Below are 24,584 nucleotides of genomic sequence, written 5' to 3'. Positions count from 1 at the left end.
TCATAGCGAAAGAAAAACATTTTAAACCTTTGGAAAACGTTTTGATGGTCATTTCATTGTGTTCAGTATTACTAGCATAATTAAATTTCCTTCACATTGAGTTCTCTCCGAAATCAAATTGAGGAACATTTTTTAGTTCCATCAGACAGATAACTGGGTTTAGTTGACTTCGTACTACACCCGTATGAAACCACATACGGGAGATCAATATTCATGGCTTATCCTTACGAATGATAGAGAGAAATTACTTACTGCTGGATTAAGGAAATACTGTTCTCTACTTGGCTCCTTCTTAGCATCTGCTATTTGTTTCATGGGTCCAAAGTCACTTTTGCCATTAGAGTAAAAACATTAGAAAACTAGTGATTATCTGAGGGTGTTAGTTAACTTGAGAAACTGCAGGGAACCAGATTTAGAGGAGACAAACACAAAGGGAGGCTTTTTTCAGGAAAAGTAGAGCATGAAGTATGGCCCTGAGAAATTTCGGACTGCTAAATAGTCCTCAAGGGTTTCTGGTTAAAAGCCCCTCGCCTAATTGGTTTAAAAGTAGAGATACCTGAGGGGGGAAGTGAATTGACGTCAGATTCACGTTGGGGTTTTATTTGTACGAGAAGCCAGGCTTGCACTGTGCTTGTGCTTCACAGGACAGAACATCACGGCAGCTGTTTCGTTAATGTTTCCAGTATCCAAAGGAAACTGGTGTCGGGCTCTTGGAAGAGAAATGGGATGGGTCTGTGGTCTCCACGGGTCCCTCTGTGCCTGTCGCTACAGTCTGTGGTCTCAAAGCTTGGTTGGCAAAGCCCCTCTGCCCGTAAGCATCACTGCCCGGTGCCCCCTTACAGACCAGCCCCCCGCACCTCGGGGACGTCGCTTCCTGGACTCCCCACAGCTCCGGCCGTGGTGGCATTAGCCAGTGAAAGATCTCACATCAACGTTTTTTCCTTTGCTTGAGCAATCGTTATTTCTACGTCGGCACACTTGCCGCAAGCGTAGCAACAAGCAGACGAGCAGAGTTTGCCCCATCCGCTGCCGACGCGCGGTCCCGATGCCTCTTTATCAGCCGTGGGACACGGGCTCTGTCAGCCGTGGCGTGAACACGCACCCACCCAAGCTCTGCAGAGCCCGCTTTCTGAAATACGTGCTGAGATGATTCACAGGCTCGAGGCAGCCCAACCACCCAGCTCTGCAAGCAGCTCCTCTTCACCAGGGACTGTGCAGGCACCGCTCCAGCCCCCGGGACCCCCCCTGTCCTGCCCGTCCTCCTCCTCCTGATGCTGGTGACCCTCCGGAGCACCAGTGCAGGGAGAAGCAGAGGAGCCCAGGGAGGCCCCGGCTCACCCCGGGGAGCATCCCTGCCCCGTGCCTTTGGAGGGTGGGACTTGGCAGAATACTAGCGCAGTGCTGTCAGTCGCAGCGGTGAGCTCCGTATCAATCAATTTTGGCCTACATGTGGCAAAAGCAGTTTCTATAAAAAGGACTGGTCTTTCTGTGCGTGCATAAACAGCTGACAGGAACTATTGCTGCCTATAGGGGTACGCAACGCTGCTTCTGGGTTTCGTAAGGCCAGCGTTACGCACTGCAGATTGACTGCTCCGAGCTGCACACTGTTTCAGCCATTAACAATGGAGCCCGGTGGGTATCTTTCAGTGAAAAAAACCCATCCCGAGAAAATGCCAAATCGTCTGATCTGGACTGTTGCATTTCATTGAGCTTTTCACCAGCTCTGTGGAGGACTTGCCTCGGACGGTGGGTCCCACTCTGCAGGGATCCGCCTGCTGCGGCAGCCCTCCCACCTGAGCTCGGGAGCTCCAGGGCCAGAGCACGGTGGGATCCACAGCCTGGCAGCGAGGTGCTTGGCCCCCGGGCTGGGCAGGGATGCTCTGGGCGCTGGGGACCACCGCAGCTCCTGGGGGATGAGCCCTCTCCCTGCAGAAGGGCGGAGGGGAGACTCCCACGGTGATGTTAGGGAATCCACTGCCTTTTGCTGGTAGTTGGCACGCATTCATCTGTAATGACAGAGTAAATTTTCCAGTGCTTCAGCCTTTATAAACAGAAGTTTTAAAGGCAATGCTTATCAACTGAAATGCTTCTAGATATTTTTCAGGATTTATAGCTACTTGTAATGCATGGGCTGGCTAGGTTCCTCTCTTCTGAGGAAGAAAATGGAAAATAAGAGTTATTGTTGCAGAAAATAAGACAAATGAACTACTAGTAGAAATACTCAATTTAATGATACTCAGTGACAAAAATAATTGAGCTTAAATTAGAAGCACATGAAGTTCACAAGGAAACCAAAACGCAGACGAGCTTGCAAAAATAAAATCCAAAAAGTCACCACTTTCCTGCAGATCCCTTTCAAGCCGATGGGTTGCAGATGCTGGAACTGATGCAGTACACATCAGTCACTACAGCTCCTGGTTACACTGGGGTTGTGATTCTTCCAGAGCGGTGTGATATGATTCTTTTTTTACATGAATTGTATTGAAAGCTATTAAATGTGGGCAGTTTAGAGCAAATTTTCTTCCAGAAAGAGAGGTGTGTCCCAAGACGCGATGGAGTCCATGGCAGACGTGAGCGGAGGCCGTGTCCTTCCGTGCTGTCACCCGCTCGCAGCGAGGCGTCTGCCTGCAGGAGGGGTCGCATCCCGGCTGCATCCGACACTTGTGCCCTGGCTGCAGGGGAAGCCAGGACATGGGATGCCCTGGCTAATGTTAGGTGAAATGAGCTCCAGCCTTACTGACCGGGGGAGCTGGCTTACGGGTGGAGGGGATTCGGGGAGACAGCCCCTTAGCAAGGCTCTGCGGAGGCAGAGGCGGACGAGCCGGGAGCGGTGGGGTATTACCCAGTTCCCGGGGCTGCAGCCGCGCAGGGCAGCCTGGACCGATGGCTGGATTTTGGTGATGAACAGGGCACGGTACTTGGCTGGCATGTTTCCCAGCTGCCAAACCCTCGCACAGAAAGGTGGGGTTGGGTGAAACCTTCTGAGAGCTGCTGTATCTGCTAGCCAGGAGGGACGACTGCCTGCCTGCCTGCCTGCCTTTGCTCTCACTGTCTGCGGGATCTAGCAAATTATTTCAGCACATGCTTAACCTCAGGCTTGCAAACATGCTAATACAAAATCAATGGAGTGTCTTGCATATTTAAAGTTGAACATCTGAATAGTTGTTGTCTTCATAGAGAGGAACCTCATTAGCGCTGAGAACTGCAGAGATTCTGGGGCTCATTCCTGTCACCTCCTGGTGCCTCATCTGACTCGCCTCCTGCCTCTCCACACTTACTCTGGGTGCTTTTTTTAATTTTATTTTTTTATTTCTAAGCAATACCTAATTCTGTTTTAAAGCAACATTTTTTAAATGTTCTCTTAGTTTTAGCTGCAGAATAAACCTACGCTCACTGAAGACAGACTGTCCCTCCTTGAAGGACACAGCCCTGCAGTGCAGTGTCAGGTCTCTGCACCGCTCTTAATGCCCTTTAAATTCGGGGGGCTCCACTTCAGTCAACATTAAGTGAGGCAGTACTGAATCTGAGCTCTTTGTATATTGTTTCTATGTAAAGCGTCTTTAGTCCAGTGTAGAAGAAAAGGGAAGATTTTTTTTTTTTTCCCACAGTTATGGCTTTCACTTCTTGCCAGTTGTCCATTTTCCTCCATAGAATATGTTCAGTATTAACTGCAGTTAATAAATCAAATTGTTCTTAGAATCAAGATGGCCGCTTCCCTTCCCTCTACTATTAAAACGTTTCTCTTTCTGTAGGCCGGTTTCCTGGAAAATAACCTTATTTTATTAGAGTGCTCACTCCATTTTTCTCTTCTGTTAAATGCATGTCAAGGAACAACATTTGCCTTTATGGTGCCTTTTCAAGAGCAAACTTAACAGTTCAAGGAAAGTATTTACTGAATGCATTGAAAAGCACATACCTTTGCATTATTTATTATAAGATACCAATAACTGTAAAACGCAGAGTATCTCTGGACATAAATTAGTGATGTTAGGAAACACTAGACCCTTCCTGGTGTCCCGGAACCTATTAGAAACTGCAGCAAAGATGCAGGCGCTCGTCACATCCCCAGTGTCGGGAGTGCCGCCGCATGGATTGCAGACAGAAGGCAAAGCGTTGGATGCAGGAATCCAGCCTAAATCTGCTTTTTCATCTCAGGCAGTAAAACATTATCTGTGGAGTGTGTTAGAGGTGCAGTTCAGAGAACCCGAATTCTTCCCGCATGATGCCTTTGGGCCCACCTGGGGGTATTTCGAATGGTCCGACTCCCACCTTCCTCCCAGAGGCAGCTCTGCAGCAGCCACTGGCATTTGGCAGCTGAGAACAGATACAAGAGAGGGGTCAGAGTCAACAAAATATTCCAGTTTCCTGCAGAAATACTGTCCCATGCACAAAAATAAGCTGATCAGCGTAGTCTGTTACGCACCCGGCTGAGCCAGGCTCCCTGTGGTGCCATGCTCAGGCACAGGTAAGACAGTACAGTCCTGACCTCGGGTTAATTACAGGCATTTCCACAGCCTGAGTTTTACTTTTTGGGCCAGGTTCTCATTTCACATTCTAGACCTGCAGAATTATTTAATAGGGCTGCTTAAAAACCCATCCACTTATCAATTCACTCTGCTTATTTTGTCCCAGCACATTACCTAACCATGTCAACATATGGATTTCTTTTTATCTTACTGCCCTGTGTAGACAGCCTTATCAGGCTATTTTTAAATCTGGGTATGCTACGGCAGTGGTATTGGTTTCAGCACTTGATGTTCTCTCTGTGCTAATAAATACAGACCAGCTATTAATACTGATTTTTTTTTAGGATCCATTAGCATCGCTTGGCGCAGTGATGGTCCGGCACTGCTGCCCTGCCTGACCTGAGCTCTGGCGGGCATTTCTGGCTGGCTTCGCCCTTGGCTTTGGGGGACGCCCCGGGGAGAGGGATGGCGCTGGCCCCCGCAGGCCACCGCCGGCTCACCCCAGGGCTCTGCGGCCGCCCTGTGCCTTGCAGCCCTTCCCACCCAGCCGCCCCGCGCTGGGGAGCGGGGAGGCTGCCCGTGCCGAGCCTCCAGCCCAGGGAAGGAGAGGGTCAGGCTTTAAGGCAACAAAGATGATCCAAGGAGGAAGGGGAGATTTATTCTCAGATGAAAGACTTTTGCCTGCAATCCCAGGTGGTTCAGACTACTTTGTCGCCCTGGAAGAAGCTTTAGAATGCATGCTGTAAACCGAAATGCAGATAAACTCAAATATATAGGGCCTGGGTTTCTAGGCAGCTCAGCTGTTCTAGGCAGCTCTGCTGGCAAATGTTGGAAAAAAATTTCAGCCCGTGTCTTTCAGCAGAGCTGCACGTTCATAGATGATTTCCGCTGGGAAGCGTTACCTCATTTCTGGACCAACTTGTGAAGAGCGTCGTGCGGGGGGGAGCGTATCGTGCTGTGTCATGCCATCCCTGGTTTCAGCGATGCTTCCGAGCTTGCTTATGGAAAATGCAGTCGTTGCAGTTTAAGACTCGGCTGTGAAGCAGCGATGAAGAGGATGGAGCTGCCAGCAAGCGGGGCTGCGCTGCAGCCCCTGGCCGTGCAGCGGGGGGGTGAGGTGCCCGGGGGGGGTTGCCCGCCTGGAGCCCTCCAGCAGGCAGCTGCAGGCAGCAAGGAGAAGCCTTGGCTGGCCTTAAACCACGTGCATCGGGTGGCAGCTGCCGGGTGGCTTTGGAGCAAAGGGGCTGCCTGGATGTCCACGCGATCTGGGGATGCGGGGAGAGGTAATTGCTGATGAGGGACACTGCCTCAACAGCAGGCACTGCTACCGTTTCATCTCAGAAAGTTGCAATTTCATGTCTGTCTGTTTTTGCCATAGCTTTTCTACATTGTAGTCTGTGAGAGACCACATGGAAGTGCAACCTTATAGAGAGTTGTAGAATTTGAGACGCACTAGGTGGTCTGGTTATTTCTACGCAAGGCCGTAAACAAATGGTCTCACAGCAGAAGTTAAGAGTTTATCTCACAACAGATGTCTGAAGTTTTGGCAGCTTTTTTGAGACAGCAGCTGTTGCAGCAGTGGATAGAAACCACAAATAAATGGGTAAATGGTTAAAAAGTGTCCACAGAGGTCTCTTTCTGGAGAAAACAAGCACACAGAAGGTTCAGCTGGAGGATGGCGGTTTGTGCTCTCGAACATGACTTTTCCTCAGTGGTGGTCACAGGAGCTGCTGCCACAGGAGCTTTGAGCAGGGTTTGCTTTGGAGTGTTTAAAGTAATAAAACTCCTGTGCCAATGTTAGACCTGGCTGTTGGGGAGGTGGCACCAGGCCTCCTTTTGGGGATGGAGAAGATGAATGTGGGGAGCGGAGCAGCCTGTCCTGGGTCAGAGAGAGCAAAGCTGGGAGCAGAGTTCGACCATGCGTCCTCCCCTGCCACGGGGTTTTACCCGTCCCTGGGTGTCGGTGGGCGTATCACCAGCACCTCTCCATCCTGCGGACATCTTCTGCGACAGGACCCGTTGGCGCGGGTGCTGCGAGCATCCCTCCTGCACGCCCGGCCGCTGGGCGGGAGTGAGTGGGGGAAATGGGTGCAGAAGGACGTGGGGGCACCGGTTCCCGGGGAATGCCTGGCAGGAGTTGGGTGCTTTCGCTGGCAGACAGGAGGGCAGCCCAGTGTGCTGTGGATTTCAGCTGGTGCCCGGAAAAGACACCACAGCGCCACATGGAAGGTGGTTTTGTGTTGCAAATCGTGTAGGGAGTGCGGGGAGGGGGCAGCGGGGCAGTTTCTGCTGTTCTGTCCCCTGTACTAACCAAGTGGGTTTGGGGGGTTCCTGCCTTCACCATTGTGCCCATGGTAGTTGTTTTAAGTATGTGTTTGGAATGGCAGATCAAAGAAAAGGCTATCTGTCCCAAAATATTAATAGATTTCTTCTAAATGCATGAAGAGCAATTTCCAGTTGTGTTTCCTCTGTCCTGTACGTTACCCAAGGGGCGGGGTTTACATTACGGAATAGTGGCCTGCACAGTTTTGTTGAAAAATAGTAATCTGCAGTTGTTATATGCTACAGCACAAGATCAGTTTCTACAAAGAATTAATCTTTGTCTTAGCTATTGAAGGGGAAAAAAGGATCTGCTTTGCATTTTCTTTCCTAGACTGACATCAGATAAGCTAAATTGTTAATTCGAATGCTGCTGTAACAGAAGAGCAACGCATTTCTCAGATGGTGGCTTTATAAAAAGCGCGGAGAATCTCGAAAGTTGGCCACTGTCCAGAAATGGCAAGTGAACTCGAGGGCTGTGTCTGGGGATGGTTGGGGGGAGCGCTGCGATTGCCTAGGAGTTCAGTGCCCGAGCACCCACCGGTCAGGTGCCCGTCCGACATCATTTCTGGAAAGGCAAAGGTCTTTAGGGTGCGAGCGCGAACACCAGCGTAGCCCCCCGGGGATTCCTCTGTGAGCCCTCGGGTCCCACATGCCGGCACCGGTGCCGGCTCGGCCGGCAGCCCCGTGCCCCCTGTCCGGCGGGTCCTGCAGGGGGGTGACAGCTCGCGCCCGCCGCTGCGCGTGGCCGGCGGGGTCTGCGGGCAGCCGCGCGCGTCCTGACGCTTGCTTTCTCTCTGTCGCTGCCCACCCCTTCCCCAGCCTGCAAACGCAAAGAGCAAGAGCCGAACAAAGAGCGGAACAACTCCCAGAAGAAATCTCGCCTGGTTTTCACGGACCTCCAGCGCAGAACGCTTTTCGCCATCTTCAAGGAGAACAAGCGCCCTTCCAAAGAAATGCAGATCACCATCTCCCAGCAGCTGGGCCTGGAGCTCACCACCGTCAGCAACTTCTTCATGAACGCCCGGCGGCGCAGCCTGGAGAAGTGGCAGGACGACCTGAGCTCCGGGGGCTCCTCCTCGGCCCCCAGCACCTGTACCAAAGCGTGATGGGGAGCGGCCGGCACAGCGCGGCGCGGTGCGGCGCGGCGGAGAGAGCGGCTTCGCGGCAGGGCCCTTCACTGGTGACTTAAAGCACAATCCTCCTGGAAACGAACCCCAGCCCACCTGTAACAGAGGACACTTCTTACGGCTTTTAGTCAGTCTTAGCAGGCGCAAGTTGAAAAATTAACCTCTTTCTCTACAATACTATGCTCAGGACAGGCGAAGCAGGTCTGAAACGTAGGGGAGTCGTTCGTGAGGCAAGTTTCTCCTGAGCCCCAAAGAGCCCCGGCCGGCGGGGGTGCCGCTGCGAGCCCGGGCAACCTGCGCGTGCCCGGCGTTTGCCGGCAGGGCGCCGGTGCTGGCCACACCGCCCTGCACCAAAGCTCGCCGCAGTGGCGCGGCCACGCGAGAACGGAGCACAAAGTCTGACACGTAGACGCTAAAGAATCCGAGAACCTGTTTTTAAAACTCAGGCATGGTTTTGTTAAGTGTTTTGGGAAAAAAGAAAAGAGATCAAATTTTAAGTTTTTGTTTGCTTTTTTTTATTTTATTTTTAGTTTGTTTAATTTAATCAGTGAGTATAGCTTGATCTTGGATCAGAAAAATTCAGTTCACTTGAGCTCAAAGTATCAAGCACAAAGCCGGTAGCTATAGAGATAGGTACGATCCTGGACTCACTACAGCGATTGTTTCAAGATGCAGGCTAACTTCCAAGGTTGGTAGGGAAAACCTCTGTGACCACACGAGCCTCAAGCACAGTTTGCAGTTTGTCACAAGTTCTGTGTTTGTACCTAATGCAGATGCACACTCAGGAGGTCAATTTAACTGCTACAGTACATGGAGCAAACACAACGTTTTGAAAGATCTAGATTTTTTTAGGTCATTAATACGTCCTTTTTAGTTACCAGGATTCTAGTTTCTCCTCAACAACGTTCTTGTTACTGAAACGTGTTTAGCGTTCAGTGTACTTTTGTTCATTTTTTCGGTATTTTATGGTACATTCAAGCAGGAAAAAAAAAGCAGAAACAAGCCCTCAGATGCCACTGACCGTTTTAGATGTGCCGCATATGACTTCAGTATGCCATCTAGACCTATTGCATCCCCTAAGTTCCTTTTATCCGCCGGTTACCCAAGCTGGCGGGAACACAGCACACCAAAGAGACAGGATTACTGCAAGCCAAAGATGTTTATAACTTGCCATTTTCTCTTTGTCACCGCTGGTGCGGGTGGTTGTTTGGCGATGGGGAAGCCTCACAAACTCCAAGCCCTCTCTCCACCTCCGGCGGCTGCCCTGCGGCGGAGCGGGCAGGCAGCGCTGGCAGCCGACGCGAGCGGAGCCCCGGCCGCCGCCGCCGCACCGACGCCACGGCCCCTTCCGCGCCTCGCAGCCCCGACCCGCGCCGCCAAAACGGCCGCGGCCGCTCGATGTGCGCACTTACCAGTGAACGGCCCCTCCTGGAGCACCGGCCGAGTCCGCGGCAGCAAGCCAAGTGCGGTCGTGGTTCTTTAGAGACACTTGAGACTTTTTTTATGTACTACTTAATCGAAACCAAAGAAACGTTTTCTGCACCTACTTCTTCTGCAACAAACTGTTCCATTTAAAAATAAAATAAAAATAAAAAAAAACAAGGAAGCACGTCAGGAAGCAAATGAGTAACACACTGTGTTTTGACAGACATCTTGGACGTTTTAGGAAGCAGATCTCAAAGAAAGGGTTGACAAGAACGAGAACAAAGCAAAGCCAGTACGATTGCTGCTTCATTTGACAACTCAGTCATCTTAAAGTTGAAGATTGTCTTTAATTTGTGCCTATGCAGTTTTTTCAAAAGAACAAGGAACAGAGCAACCAAAACCTCAACAGCTACAATACCAAAGATGAGGATTCTCACTACTTGTGTTTCAGTTTATTATCTCCTCTTGCACGACTAAATGCATATAGCACCATTGATCTCTGTACAGGTAATCACTTCTGTTTCTTTGCGCAACCAAAAGAGTGGGTTTATTTATGTTTTTCCTGTTTCTGCCCCACATGGGATCTCTCCAAGAGCTGCATGGACTCCAAGTGCAAGACGTTGGGATACTACGCTGGTATGTCTCCTCTCTCCAGAGCCACGTAGGAAAAACTTGTCGGTTGGGTATGACTTGTTTTGTGGGGTAGAGTTGGTCTCCTGTATGTCTAGAGCTTTGAACAGCCATCCTTCTGTATGTGAAATCAGTTGAGTAACCTACACCATTCTTTCCCTTCCCTGGGGATAAAACTTGCGATATATATGTACCGATTTATGTCATTGTAAGTGCTGAGCACTGCCACAGCCTGGCTCACTGAGATCAGATCCCGATCTGAACCAAAACTGAGGTTTCAGCGGTTCATGTGGCAGTTCAGTAGTTCGTTTTGACATATTAGACATGTTATGTTGGTTGATCAAAGTCATGATGATCCAAATCATGACATGCAGACCTAGGTCCAAATTTACCTTCACAGCTGGAGTGCAGTGCTACCATTTTTCTCCATCTCTACCTTTAAACGAGGGCTTCTTTTTAACTACTTTGCAAAAGTGCTGCAGTTATTTTCCAATGCTTACACTTAAAAAAAGAAAGAAAATCAAAAAGCCTTGTCCACTCAGGACAGGAAACGTTTCTGAAAAGTAAATTCAGGATCCTTACAGCTAAACTGACAAGCTCTGGGAATCAAAACATCCCTCAACTTAGATTTCCAGACAGATCATGCATGATTTGAAAATGATCCAAAGAAGCCTTGTAGTCAGACATGGAATAAAGCTGCCAAAAAATGGTTCAGGTCTGGGCTGATGTGTACGGATGCCACCAGGTATTTGAGTGAGAAGTTCTGAGTCAGCACGCTGTAGAGCAGGGCCAGCTGAGGTGGTCTGGTCACGTTGAAGTTTCACCTTCATTCCCATCCAAGGGGGTCCACTCAAACCAGCCTCTCCACGTGCGTTTTGAATGTGGCATTGCCCTCCGGGGAAACGTCTCATTCTGAAAGCATCCTCTCACAGTCTGCAGCAGGCAGAGGCTGGCTTTCGATCACTTTTCTCACGCTCCATTCCATAGTGCCTCTGTAAGCACGGCAGGAGATGACACACCACCCGTGAAAACCCAACTGTCGTTCCTTACCTCCCTTCCCCTTCCTGCAGTCCCAAGGCAGAACAGCGTGTCATCTCGGACACGGACCGAGCCCCAGGCATCCCGTAAGGCGTGCGCCTGGCAGCTGGTGTCCACCGCAGAGATGGGCACCTGGGACACTTCGTGTTAGGGACGTCCACGGACCGAAGGGTTTGCGTCCCGCCTACCACTGTCCTTAGAGGCAGAGGGGAGCCTGCCCTGGGCTTCTCGTGAAGTCTGTGAGCAAAGACCTGGGCTTCTTATTTCTCTTCAGAGTTCATCCCAATAGCTGTAACCAAGTAAGTCTAGATCAATTTCTGAATTATAAGAAAATGTATCTTCAATGAAGTCATTCATTTTCTCCAAATTCTGGAAGGTTTTGTTATGCAATATTATGGCTTAATTTTTTTTCTTGATCTTTCAAATGTTGATCCACCATCTCACACCAGGAACGACATAATTTCACTGAGTAGTACCAAGGCTGGCCTTACTGCCCGCACTGCAGCATTTGTTTAGCAAAACGCATGAGGCTTCTCTGTGCTGGGGATTGCAAATATATCAATGCCCATGTTTCCTCCATATTTGTCAAAAATAATTTTCATCTGAACATCTGGAAATACTGCTGCATTTTTTATCCCTGCATATTTCATGGCCCTATGTTATGTCTTCCATTTCATTGTCAACTCTTGTAGGCTTTTATGTAGCAGCTATCTCAGAAGAGGAGTGTCGATAGCATATACTGTGGGTAGATATATTTGTATGTACAAGTACGAGCAGAATATATGCTATATTCTGCCCGTACTAAAAAAAACTCAGATATGTTACGTTTATATACCATATATTTATGAATCTATAGAGCCGTGTAATGTAACTTGTTCCTTTTATTTATTCTGATACGAAAGACTAGTATGTACAGATAGTATCCCAGCATCTTCTGTACCGTGTACTTGGAGTTACTACCACAGGCACATCCAAGATGAATTCAACTTTCAAGAAACCTTGGATATTGCTTAATCATCCGTGAAGGAACAAAGAATGTGCTTGATGACTTTGGTTGAATAGCTTTATTCTGGCTCTCTCTTACCTAAAGCTGAATCCAAAGACCTGCGAAGGACTAAACCAGCAAACTACGCTCAAACCTGCAAAAGGGAATAGGGATCTCCTCTTCCAAAGCAAGACACGGTAACGACATGGTATTGCAAAGAGTGTGCTAGCTTCGGACAAAACCCGATGTTTTTCTTGCTTGTCACAATACCTAAGTATTTTTAAGACATGGGGAAACTTTATACTTGGCCTCCTTTATATTTATTAAGGGGAATTTTTATTGTTTAAATTTTTTAAAAAGGCAGAGCTTAAAATGGTTTTATTTTTTTTCCAGACACTTGTGGGTTTTAAGCCAATATATTATCTATCAATAATGTAATTTATTTAATTTAGTCTTAGAGTAGGTCCTGAAATCTCTGTTCAGTCTAAATCCCATTGAGTTTCATTTTAGCTTTAAAATTCAATGGGAGTTTTGCCTGAATACAGGCTGCGGGATCAGGCTCCAATGTTAGTTATTTGTAACTATTTATTCATAAATTCAATCATTTATGAATTAATTTGGGATTAATCTTGCTTATTTATCCATTTTACTGTTGTAGAGCATCAGAGATGCGAAGCCTATGTTAGTAAATACACTTAAAAGTTAGTATTGCTTCATAGAGCAGCCAGGTTCTGTTACAGACAGTAGAAAAATTACGAGTTACGTAAAACAGGAGTCTAGTTTTGATTTCTTCTTTTAATTAATTTTAATTGTTTAAATATCAAAGTTTAAATTATTTAAGTTAATCCCTTCCCATCTGATTAGAAAGTGCGACGTACCTTTATTATGGCACATAAAGCCTTCATAATATAACTTATTTATTTAACTTATTCATCATCATCTGAGGATGCCCTTGTATAGTTTTTATTTTTTATTTAGAATTACCTTTAAAGCACTACAGCCGATTTTCTGTAAGAACAACAGAGCGAATTTTGAGGACAAGCAATGAATATTCAACCTAAAACTGTGCATTCAGAAACGATAGGAAAAAAAAGACACTGGGATACTTTGCCTGAACTTTGTGGCTTCTTAAAACTTAAGCTGGGGGAAAAATAATACATGCCAAGCAAAAAGAGAGAAACCCTTAAACTAGCTGCTTCCAAGAATGAACTTCTGTGTGTGTAAAAAAAAAAAGAAAAAAGAAAAAAAAAAGGAAAAAAGAAAAAAAGAAAAAACCTTTCTATTTCTAGTGAGAACCAAAGAGGCTACCTCACTGACTTTTTCCATTTGTAATTTTAATCGTGTTGATGATACCAAAGATACCAAAGATTTCTTTCTCTGTGCGGTCTGCATTTTGCTTGTGCTCTTTTATAGTTTCAACTGTTCTCTCCTACACACTGTAATGTACAGCTGCAACCCAGATACCCAAAGAAATACTTCTTCTGGAAGCTGCCAATTCTGGTGACGACATTTTCTGTGTTTCCCTTATGCCTTCCTGCCAGCCAAAAACATTTGAAGACGTGAAACCATTTCACGTCCATCCCCACGCCGAATTCCAGTGGATGGAGCGGTTGTGTTGACCTGGAGATGAATCCAGGCTTTGTCCATCAGCCGATTCCCTGGGGAAAGGGATCTGCATGTGGCCACCTGCAGAAGTCCTGCTTAAGTATGTATGGGTGGGCGTTTGCAGCAGCAGCAGCAATTAGCACTAGAAATTATTATTTACAAGCAGTGCCATGCTTGAACAGAATCTAACGGGCTGGTCCGTGGGCCCCCACGCTGGCGGAGCCCACTGCTGACAGCTGGGCTGAGGGGAGGGGGATTCTTCTTAATTTTGGCCACCGAGACACCGAGCAGCAAGCCCTTTGCTCGGACGAACCCCGTTCTGCCTGGCCCACGCACACGCACGGTGTCTGCTGAACCGGGCGAGCACGGCAGATACGGAGGCGGCTCCCTCCTGCTCACATTTTTCTGTTGTTGTTTGCAGTTACAGTTTTCATATGAAATTCAATTAATTATTTTTCTCAAGTTAGCAGTGAAACAAAGCTACATTAAGCTCCATTAGTATCATGTTCCTAAGCGATTACTTAAAAGTTGGTTGTTTGTCTTTGGGGAATTAGTGGTGCCCTTTAGCATTCGTTTCTTTGAGCCTGTTTTATCCTGTTTATACGACTGAACCAAGTGCTCTGATGAGCCAAATCTACTCCTGGGCACTGCTTGCTGCTCCCCCCACGCTGTACCTCCGCAGCTTCCCACAGGCACGTTCAGACACAAGTTCAGCTTTTTTTTCGGAGCCCCCCTAATCCTGCCATTAGCAGAGCCTGTTCCACAGTAAAAACAAGACGATGGTGAGCACGGGCTGGTAGGTAAATTTAAAAGAGAAAAAAAAAAAATTCAGATTGCAGGTATGCACTTTTGGCTAGGCTTAAAAGCTGGTTTATAAATCTCCGGACCTGACCCGCACGGGTACAAACGCCTCGATTTAATGACAATTAAGGCAGGCGACACTCACCCCAGCGCAGCATCTCCTGCGTCGGTGAGGCACCGCGTCGGTGCAGAGCCCGGAGGAGCCACATCCCAGGGTGGGACGGGGCCGTCTGCTGCAGGGGCTTGAGCCTTTCCCTAGGAAATCTGCCTGAGCGATGCCTCGGGCTTCACATAGACAAATTACCAACAGCTCAACGCAAAAGCTCCGCTTTGGTTAAGTGTTGCCTTTTAATTTGTGTTTCTTTTTGTTCTAAGTCTGTATTGGAAAAGATAGGGACTTGACAAGTGTGCTTTTTATATCTCTCTATATATGTATTCCTTCAACAAAAAGCTATAATAATTCTCAGGATGCCTTCTGGGTGTGGAGGAGACGATCTGTCCTTGTGCTCGGCGAAACCTTCCCGCCGTGCCCCTCGCCACCCCCTGCCCGCACGGGCGGGTGGCAGGCTGGACACAGAAAATCCCCAGAGCTGGCAGGGTCCTCTGCAGCAATTGCGTTCCTCACCGGACTCATGCTTCACTTGCAAAGTGTGACATTACCACGGGACGAGTGCCTTGCTTGAACCAAAGCAACGATTTTGCCAGTCTAGACCTCTCTGTGCTTTTTTTATTCTTCCTGTGAATACCTCAGCTTCAACTGGGCCGCCGAATCGTACCTGGTGGGCTTTTTGTACTGTGGTGCTTTGCAATGCAGCCCTGCAAAGAACAAAACTCCTAATAATACCAAAGGCTCTCCCCCTCCTCCCCCTCCTCTTCCTCCTCCTCCTGTTCCTCCTTTTCTTCCTCCTCCTCAGTCCTCCTCCTCCTTCTCCTCCTCCTCCTGTTCCTCCTTCTCTTCTTCTTCCTCCTCATTCCTCCTCCTCCTTCTCCTCCTCCTGTTCCTCCTTCTCTTCTTCTTCCTCCTCATTCCTCCTCCTCCTTCTCCTCCTCCTCCTTCTCCTCCTTCTCCTGTTCCTCCTCCTCTTCTTCCTCTTCCTCAGTCCTCCTCCTCCTCCTCCTCCTCCTTCTCCTTCTCCTTCTCCTTCTCTTTCTTCTCTCCCTCTCCCTCTCCTCCTCCTCCATTTCTTCATGGTTCCAAAGCTTTAATATAAAACTGGGCATGTTGGCAACGCAGACCGTGCAATCCCTTACCGAATTTTCTCAGATATACCTCATAGAGAATAGTTGTTTAGAGTAATGTTATTATAGCGTATGTAATAAATTATTCACTGTTTCTTTTTGGTAACTGTGATTTAAAAACGAAAAAAGCTTTATACGTTTTAGGTTGTGCTTTTGTAATAGACGGAAAAGGTGCGCTTAAAAATGTACGTCAGTCTTTCTTCCCGTTGGGTTTTTTTTCTTTATTACAGATTGGGGAAAAGTTGCAGAATGAGCCCAAAGTTTACAGTTTCATATTTTGCTGAAGAAACAATCTGTGTTAATTTGCTCTGTTGAAAAAAAAAAAGAAAAAAAAAGATTATTTTCTACATTTGTGCTACTTGGTCTGAACAGCTAAGTGTTCTGTGTGACAGTGTAGTATTATAATTAGCAACTGCCAATCAGCGCTACCATTTTTATGCATGAGGCAAAACCTTAGCAGTGTGATGCATCGTGGTTCTTAATGGCAACTTCTTTTTTTGAATTTGAAAATAGGTCTTTTGGTTTGATGGTATTTATTTATGCATGGAGCCTGTTATCTGTTAGCAGCTGTGGCGCAGTTGTGTATACCTTTAAGCTGTGAAAACATGCACAGTTTTGCCTCATACGGTTAAGTACTGATCAGAACTGATACTCGCATCGGTTCTCATCTGTCCGTGTTCTAAACACAGGCTCAAATTGAATTCCAGTTAAATTGTTTTTTGAGGAAGAGTTCGGCCAGCTGGCGGCTTTTTCCCAGCCAATTCGACCCGTAAGCCAGTCGCGTGAAAATACACATCTTGCTCAAAAGGGAGCCAACTGTGCGTTTTTTCCCAGGAACGGGAGTTACTTTGGCTTTATGGCAGGCCCGGGGGACCCGACCGGCCGCAGTGGCCGTGCTCGGGGAGCACCGGCTGCCTCCCTCGCCTCACCTGCGGCTCCTGCCCGGGCCGACCGTCGCGTCGCGTGTCGCGACAGGGCGGGCGCTCGGCAGGACGCAGGCGAGTCGGGTGTCGGTGGCGCTCCCCCAGCCGCCTCGCCCGTCGCGACGGAGGAGCCCGTCACGGGGCATCGGTCCGAGCGGCGCGGCCGGTGACCCCGCCGCCGCGCTCCCACCGGGAGGGAGCAGGAGCACCGGCACCGGCACCGGCCGCCCCGCCACGCACCACCCTCCGCTCTGGGTTCAGGTGTCTTAAAACGTTTTATACCCGCTTTGATTTCGCCCTCGTGTCACAAACCGGTTTCACGCCCAAGACCCCCCAGTTTCGCAGTGCCGCTCGCAGACCGGCAAATTGATTGTCTTTTATATCCGGGTCCGGCTTCAGACTCCTAACGTGACCCGACTTGCTGATCGTGCTGGACATAAAGCCAAATCAACTACTAAATACACTTTACTCTGCGTAGAAGAGTGCCACTTGGGGAATAGGAGTACGAAAGTCGCAGTCTTCTAACGAGGCATCTGAAGTAACGTCGGTAGAGTGTTTATATTGTCTGTCATTAAGGATATATTAGAGATGTGCTTTCATTAGTGCAAAGAAACGTATTTTTATTTGGCCTTATACAGTAGATTGTGATAATGAAAGCTTTGTAATATAGTCTGTTTATTTTTTTTTCTTATTTATCTGCCAAAGACAGTAATGGATACGAGAATTTTAAATAGGTTTTTTTGTAAGACAGTTAATGATTGTAATAGTGTTTAATCTTCCAGGAAGCTTTATATGTTCTTCCGCAATAAGCAGACTCGATATTCGTTTCGGCAGACTCAACTCATGCTAGCAGATCCCAACGCTACTCAGACGACACGCAGTTGTTGTAATACCTACACGCTGAGTTCACCTGCATTTTTCAGTCCAAAGGCAAGGAGGGGTATGTGAGACAATGGCAATGTTCACTACTGTGGCCAGCAGTAGATGGTCCAGCTTGCTAAAATTTGCCAAGGTACTTGTATTATGAAATTTAAGGTATATTTTATTATGTCATTTTATGTCATTTTTTAACTTTGTGGAAGGTGATATGTTGAACTGAGTGTAAGCTGAGTTTTTCAGACAAATAAAGTAGCTAAAGAGTGAATGTTATTTTATCATTAAAGGGTTTTTACTCAATGATTTGTGCCAATAGATGTCCTTTATCTTAATGACAAGTATTACATTGCTTTCAAATTTTTATTTATAGCTATTGATGTAAAACCCACACACACATATTATTTGCCAAAGTTCAATAAAGGAGGAAAACAACGCTTTTGCTTCCTTGTGCAATGAAAAGTTCCTGTTTTTTTCCAGGTGCCTTCCTAGTGTCTGGCTGCTCCCCGCAGCCCGGTCCCGCACCACGGGGCGGCGCGGAGCTTCGCTGCCCGGGGCCCCAGCACCGGCTCAGGCTGTTACCGCTGCCGGGGGTACGGCAGGGTAACAGAGCCCAGCACAGTCAGACTGATGTAGGACCACTTCCCGACAACGCTACGTTGCATGTAGGGTCTGGCCAAGTATGAGCGAAAAGTACTTGAAAAAAGACCTGGCACATTCTTCTATGAACACAGCTCGTGTAACTAGCACCAGATGCGGATCTATAATGGAATAGGGACAAATCAGGGCAGGGAGAGAGGCAGCTTCATTATCCCGCAGATGATCTCTCAAGTGGAGCGTTTTGCAAACCTCCTCTCCCAGGTTTCCTCTCGCACAGACTTTCCAGTGCATTAACCTTTACTCCTCCTGCTTATCATGCGCGGTACGATGCATACACATTGACTTCACTGACACTCCTCAGCGGTCTTTGCAAGACTGGGACCTGGGCCTCTGGCGTGTGAGTATTTAAGGTCTTTTGTAAAGAAAAATCCTTTAATTATGCAGCCTGACTGAATATGAAACAGAGCACTGCATTCGCATCTAGTAACGCCATAGCTTCCGGGCAGAGGGCGATGATATGGCTTTGCTCTAGAGGCTGAGAGCACGAGAAGAAAACGGGATGAGTGCTGCTGCCTGCTGAGCATCCCTCTTCCCCCCGAAAGGGTTGTGGCCCCCCCGGGGCAGGGGGTGACAGCACCAGCAGCGCTTCGGAGGTGAGGCAACGGGAACGTGGCCCATCATTCCTCTGCTCTGCTGGTACCTGGGTGCGGGACCCACACGTTCCCACCGTTCTCCCCAGGTGTTTTAATCTCAGCACTGGTTTGGGGGGCAGGGGAGGCACCGGGTTTGGGTCTCACAGGTGGGACAAGCAGATACAACTGCATTTATAAGCAGAGCTTCGTTATTTGTGTGCAAAATCCGGCCTCAGCCTGGCCAGGACACGTCAGGTCCTGTTCGAAGAGGGTGACTCCTCTGAGGAACCACCCATCCTTCAGCAGCCGTCACTGACATCGCTCCCGAAGGGCTCGGGCCCCTACCCCGGGCAAACCAGCCGAGGGAGGGACCAGCAAAGACACAGGTCATCAGCCTCAGCTTCTTTGTCCTTTTCCTTTTCCAGTGGCCTCTGGTTTTCCCAAGAAAATTCCAAAAATTGGTTCAGTTGGTGGTAACTCGCTGCCTATGTTACAGCAGTGAAGACATTTGTTAAAGGAGAAATCACTTTATATTTATGTAAATCATGGAATTACATGATGCAACATAATTACCATAAAATTAAGTAAATTACCACACTTTCATTCCCTGAAGCAGCACTACTGGAGGAGGCAGGAGGTTCCTCGAGCCGAAAATTCATGGCAAGGAGAACGTAGCAGGTTTGCACTCATTCATTCATTTTACTCCAGCTATGGGCAAGGTTTTCTGTTTCTTCTCCTTGAGTAATCTCATCATAAGTAGATAAAACACGAAACTAAATGAACAAGGAAAAGCACTCTCCTACGTTTACCTCTTAAAAAAAAAAAAATCCCATAAAAACGTCCCTTTCCTTCCTTAACCTTTTGGCAGCAGTGGAAGACTCACTCCAGGTGCCATTCCTCTCTCTGCCCACCCTGATGCCAGCGGCAGGGTCGGCCGCCTCAGCGCAGCCTTGGGGAGGGCACGGGCAGGTGGGAGGGATGCTGCAGCCCCCCCGGGAACCACCGTGTCCCGTCCCCGGGTGAGCACCGCAGGCTGTGCATGGGGGGGCTGCAGCACCATCACCGGTAAAAAGGGCACTGTGGGTTTTATTATCTTGAATCTAACCTTAGCACCGATTTTTAACCTTGGGGTTAATAAAATCACAGAAGAATTTGTTTTCATGCTCATTCTCTTCATACCCCTCTCTCGACACTAAGCCAGATTCTGCCATTAATTAAATTTACGCTGCTTCATTTAACTTTGCTGAGCGGCTACCAGCGCAAATAAAAGCAGACCTGCCTCTTCAGCATTTTGTGTCAAAGCGCCCAGAACGCTGCCGTTCAAGTCTCCTTTCCACCTTCGCCCTCTGGCTGGGGTGCGCTGGGGACCCCCGAGGAGGGGGAGGGAACCGAGCCCCCCCTCCGAGCCCCGTGTTCCCAGCAGCTCACGCGCTCCCTCCGGCCAGGCACGGGGCTGAGCATCTCTCCGAGCGCCCCGCTCCTGCCCCACGCTTCCCTCGCACAGCTACGACTGACCAGCTGCTCCGCGTTCAGGGGCAATGGAAGCGACAAGGCAGCCTCACCCCAAACCCGCTGCCCCCGCGCACCAGGGAAAGGAGCCCACCCATGCAGACTGGGCTTTGACCCAGACCAGATCCTGGTGCTCAGGCTCTGCGGGGAGAGCAAGAAGGCACAAGCTGGGTCAGGTGTGTTTTCCCAAGCCCTCTCTCCATGCAGAGCTCCGGTCTCCTGCCGTGGGCAGCAAACCGCCCCGGCAGAGGGGTCTGCTCCGGGAGAAGGCAGCGGTGAAGACTGCGGGAGCGAGTGCCTCCGGGATGGCTGCTGCTCCCAGGGAAGGGCCGGGAGGGTAGCTGACCACTGGAAGGGTAAAAACACTTTTAACAGAAAAAAATTAGAAGCGATGACACTGAGACTAATGCAGCCCAGGGTAGGTCATTTCCATTTCACTTGCGGGATCATTCCCCTGGGAGTGCATTTTCTAAGCACTTAGCAATGGGCACATCTGGAAGAAGGAAACGGGACCATTTCATTAAGCTGACGAAAAGCTGAAGGATGACCTGAGCACATGGCAGGATTTTAGCCAGGCTGTATCTGTTCGGCTCCAGCTACAAATTCTTTAACTGCTGAAAATTCCTCAGGCAAAGGGACATCTTCGGCTCTGCCAGTGCCCAGCTGCGCTGATGCTGAAGCCGCTGGCCTCGGTGGGCGCCGGGCTGTGCCACGGCAGCGAGCAGTGCTGCGAACGCTGGGCATTACCCACCGACCCGTCAAACGGGGGCAGCTGATCCAACCCGGCACCCGGCGGACTTGCCGGAGCATCCTCGGCACAGCCCGCGTGCAGCCGTGGCCAGGCCCCCTGCGCACACAGCCACACGCACTTCCAGGGGACGGAGAAGCGGCCGCGCTCAGCCGAGGAACCCCACGAGGATTCAGTGCTCCAGGTCCTCCCGTTATCCCAGTGGAAGCTCCTGGCTGCGCACAGCAGCCGCAGCAGGGCACCCGTGGCACCGGCTGCGTCCTGCGTGGCACCGGGCAACCCACGCCACCCACGTGAGGGTCGTCTTCGCCCACCTTGGTTTATTGGCTTATGTTCGAGTCAAACGTGGGCCTGCAAAACACGTCGGTATGAGCCCAAAAGGGCCTTCAACAGCCACGGCGTTTCTTCGCACACCCTCTGCTGACTCTTCCCTACAACCCCAGGGCAGGCGGCCGGAGCGGTGTCCCCAGAGCAGAGCTGCTTCCATCTCCCGACTGCAGCCTCCCATTCCCCTCCGCCAGCTGGCAGCAGCTGGCAGCCTCCCGAGACAAGAATTGCTGCTCCCTCCTTTTGCGGCTTTTCCCAGCGCCAGGTCGTGACATCTGCGCTCAGGTCCAGGGCAGACTTGGCACCCCGCGGCGAGGGGATCGGCTTCCCTCTCCCTGTTGGAGCCGCTCACCCCTCTGAATTCCCTCCGACTCGCTGTTTCTTAACCCTGCCAGGGCTCGCACAGTTATTCCAGGTTAAAATGCTTTAAAAAAAAAACCTCAGTTTTGTTACCAACGTTAAAAAAACACCCCACCAAAACCCAGCACTTACATTGTGGGGATGCAAGGGCACGCCGGGGCGGCCAGGCCGACCGGTGTCCCTGCTCCCCGGCTGGGCTCCCCGGCGCATGGTGGGGAGTCCGGGCTGCTCCCCTGAACGCTCATTCCCGCTTGCAGGTAGGGCAGAGCAGCCCAGCCCGAAGGAGCGGGCATCACGCTCCCCTCCTCCTCCTCCTCCTCCTCCTCCTCCTCCTCTTTGGGCAAGCCGGCACGCAGCAGCACCGGGGACGGCAGTGCATCCGTCAGGCTGAACTTGACAGTAACGATCTGCCGTGTCGGACCCCACAGTGGTCAATGGCACGGGTCCCTCTTGACTGCAGATGAAGTGCTGGCAATGGGGTTTTTAACTTACCGTATTGCCATCGGTTTTGATCCACACGCTCAGCCCCGGTTTGAAGCCTTGTAGGGAACCCCGGGGGAAAAGCCTGGAAGCCAGCACACAGGGAAAGGCACACCATGTTACAGCATGTCATTGTAAGCCAACTGCCTTTCTTTTGGAGGAAAACAGCAGAAGCCTTTGCAATGCTGCCGATATGTATTTTTAGCACATGTGGCATAGAAGTGCTTAAGCAAAACAGCCAGGAGGAAAAAACACTTGTGATACATAGCATGGCAGGGCACCGCAGTGGGATTGTCAATGTTCAGGTGGAAACAACCAGCATCAATGCGCACACAGAGGAGAAAAACCTAAGATTAGTTCTGCCTACCATAAGATGTACCCATTGGAAAAATGCCTTTCAGCGTCTGCACATATAAAACGTCTGCGAGTGACTCCAGGGTCCATCTCAGAAAGGCATAATGGCAGGAAGCCATAATATATTAAAACAGTAGATTAAAACAAACAAGAACACTTTGGATCGTATTACACATCACTTTCCTCACGCCTGACAACAGAAGAAATCAAAGGCAGTAAAAGACAATCGTAGACCATAATGGCCTAATAACTCTGTGATAAAAGCGCTTGTGGGAGTTGGCTGCGAGGAGCCCAGTGCAGCCGCAGGATGCAGAGCCAGCCCTGGAACCCGCAGCGCTGCACTCAGGAGCATTACAGCTTAAGTGCTCGTTTAAGACTTCCTTGAAAATGCAACGTGCTCACTTGAGAAACGTAATTAGGCCTCGATTGCGGGTGATGTTCACACATTATGGATCATCCTTAAAAATGACAGGAAAAGAATGACCGAGGGCTCTGGGTTCTGCATGACAGCTCCCTCTCCATCATCCCAGGAGAAAACCTTGGGCCGCACGGAGGGTCCATCCCATCCAGGGCTCCTGGGCGGCCACGCTGGAGGGGCCGGGGCCGGTTCACGCAGCATGGGTCGCTCCGAAGGGCTTTGCTCCCTGGCGCTTTCAGGAGCGCGGACTGTGGGCGCACGGTCTCCGACTCGCCGTGCACACAGGCAGCCAGGCGAAGCTGAAGTTTGTCCCCGGGCACCTTCGCACGTTCACAGACCTTTGAAAAAGATTTAAAGTGCCAGTGGCTGCTAAAGTACTTCTTGCACCCTCCAGCACCTCATGCACACACAGCGACTTCCACCAAAGCCAGAGGCCAAACCTCTAAGTCATCCTGTGGCAGCTGGCTGTTTTCTCGGTTCAGAATTCAAGGAGAAAGTCCTTTCTCCGGGGTCCTTCCTGCTGTTTCTCACTGTCTAGCACTGGGACATTTGGGGTCTGTGCTGGGGCGTTGGGCAGAAGCCGCAGCTCTCCCACAGCGCTGCCAGGTGCTGTTTGAAGGAGCACAGATGTTTTGCACTGACTTGGCTGAGAAGCTGCAATCCCCCTTTGAAGCCATTTTGGGCTGCTGGGTCCCCGATGAGCAGTAAATTATCCCCAGACTGTTCTGCTAACCAAAGGACCAACCGTCCTCGCTGTGAGAGCAGACGGTCATAGCAACTTAACCATGAAATCACAAATCCTGCAATGCTGACTTGGCTGTTCGGTTGGATTTGGGGTGGTTTGCAATGGCTGCTAACACCATTCTGGTGCCCACCACTACTGTACAAGCTCCCAAATCCTCCCCAGGGACCCTCTCATTCAGCTGTGCATACAGCAGTCTTCAACTCTCAGACCCAAATCTGCTTTGTCTTCTCAGCTCCACAGCACACGGTACATCCTGGAGCTGAACTGGGCTGACTGCAGCATTGCTCTCGTGTCAGGTGGCATCATGGATTTCTGTTAAGCACTGAAGGTCTTTCCAGAGCGTACAATTCGCATCACCTTCCTGCCGTCTGCTCCTGGTTCCCACTGTTGGTGCCCATTTGTCCCTGGGCAGAGGCGATGCTCGCACCACACTGTCAGCAAAGCATCTCCCAGGCGAGACGCGGTGGATTAATGCCGACTTCATCCATCAGAGAAGATCTCCGTACTGCTAAGGAGGCTCGCATCAAGATCCCCCTCAGTTTCCAATAATCTGCTGACAGACCTCAATGTTCTGCAGACAAGCTTTTCAGCTTCCACCAGTTAGCAGGTAAGGAGGCACCTGTGCTGGGCACACTGGGAGGGAACTAGCCTGGAGCAGGGCATTTGCACAACACTGCCTCTGTGCCAAATGTGGGGCATTTTCCTGAAGAAACATGGAATATGGAAAGCGTTCCTGTGCACAGCTGCCTTGGGCATCTTTTGAAGGGACCTGAACAGAACATGGATCCTGATGAAGTCAACAGAGCTGGCCAGAGAAGACAGATAAAAGCCTGGGGATGTGCTGTCAGGCATCCTCCTCCTCCTTTTTTTCCTTTTTGTGAAAGCAGCATTTGTCTTCCATGTGAGCACCCATGTCAGAGGGAGGGTATACAAATACACTGACTCTAAACAATGACTGCTTGAAACTACAGAGCTTG

At 49.7% G+C, this 24,584-nt stretch overlaps 1 protein-coding gene across 1 annotated transcript in view; it reads left to right on the top strand.

The window, feature by feature from the left end:
• Positions 1–17,869, top strand: part of ONECUT2 (one cut homeobox 2) — a 28,725-nt gene extending 10,856 nt beyond the window's left edge. The window contains exon 2 of the mRNA XM_069775547.1: positions 7,608–17,869. Coding sequence (XP_069631648.1) covers positions 7,608–7,894 — 287 coding nt within the window. The 3' untranslated portion in view covers positions 7,895–17,869. The remainder of the gene's footprint in view (positions 1–7,607) is intronic.
• The last annotated feature ends 6,715 nt before the right edge of the window (positions 17,870–24,584 follow it).

This window comes from Haliaeetus albicilla, chromosome W, assembly GCF_947461875.1.
Source record: "Haliaeetus albicilla chromosome W, bHalAlb1.1, whole genome shotgun sequence".
NCBI classification, from domain to species: Eukaryota; Metazoa; Chordata; class Aves; order Accipitriformes; family Accipitridae; genus Haliaeetus; species Haliaeetus albicilla.
This window is presented reverse-complemented; position numbering and strand designations above follow the sequence as displayed.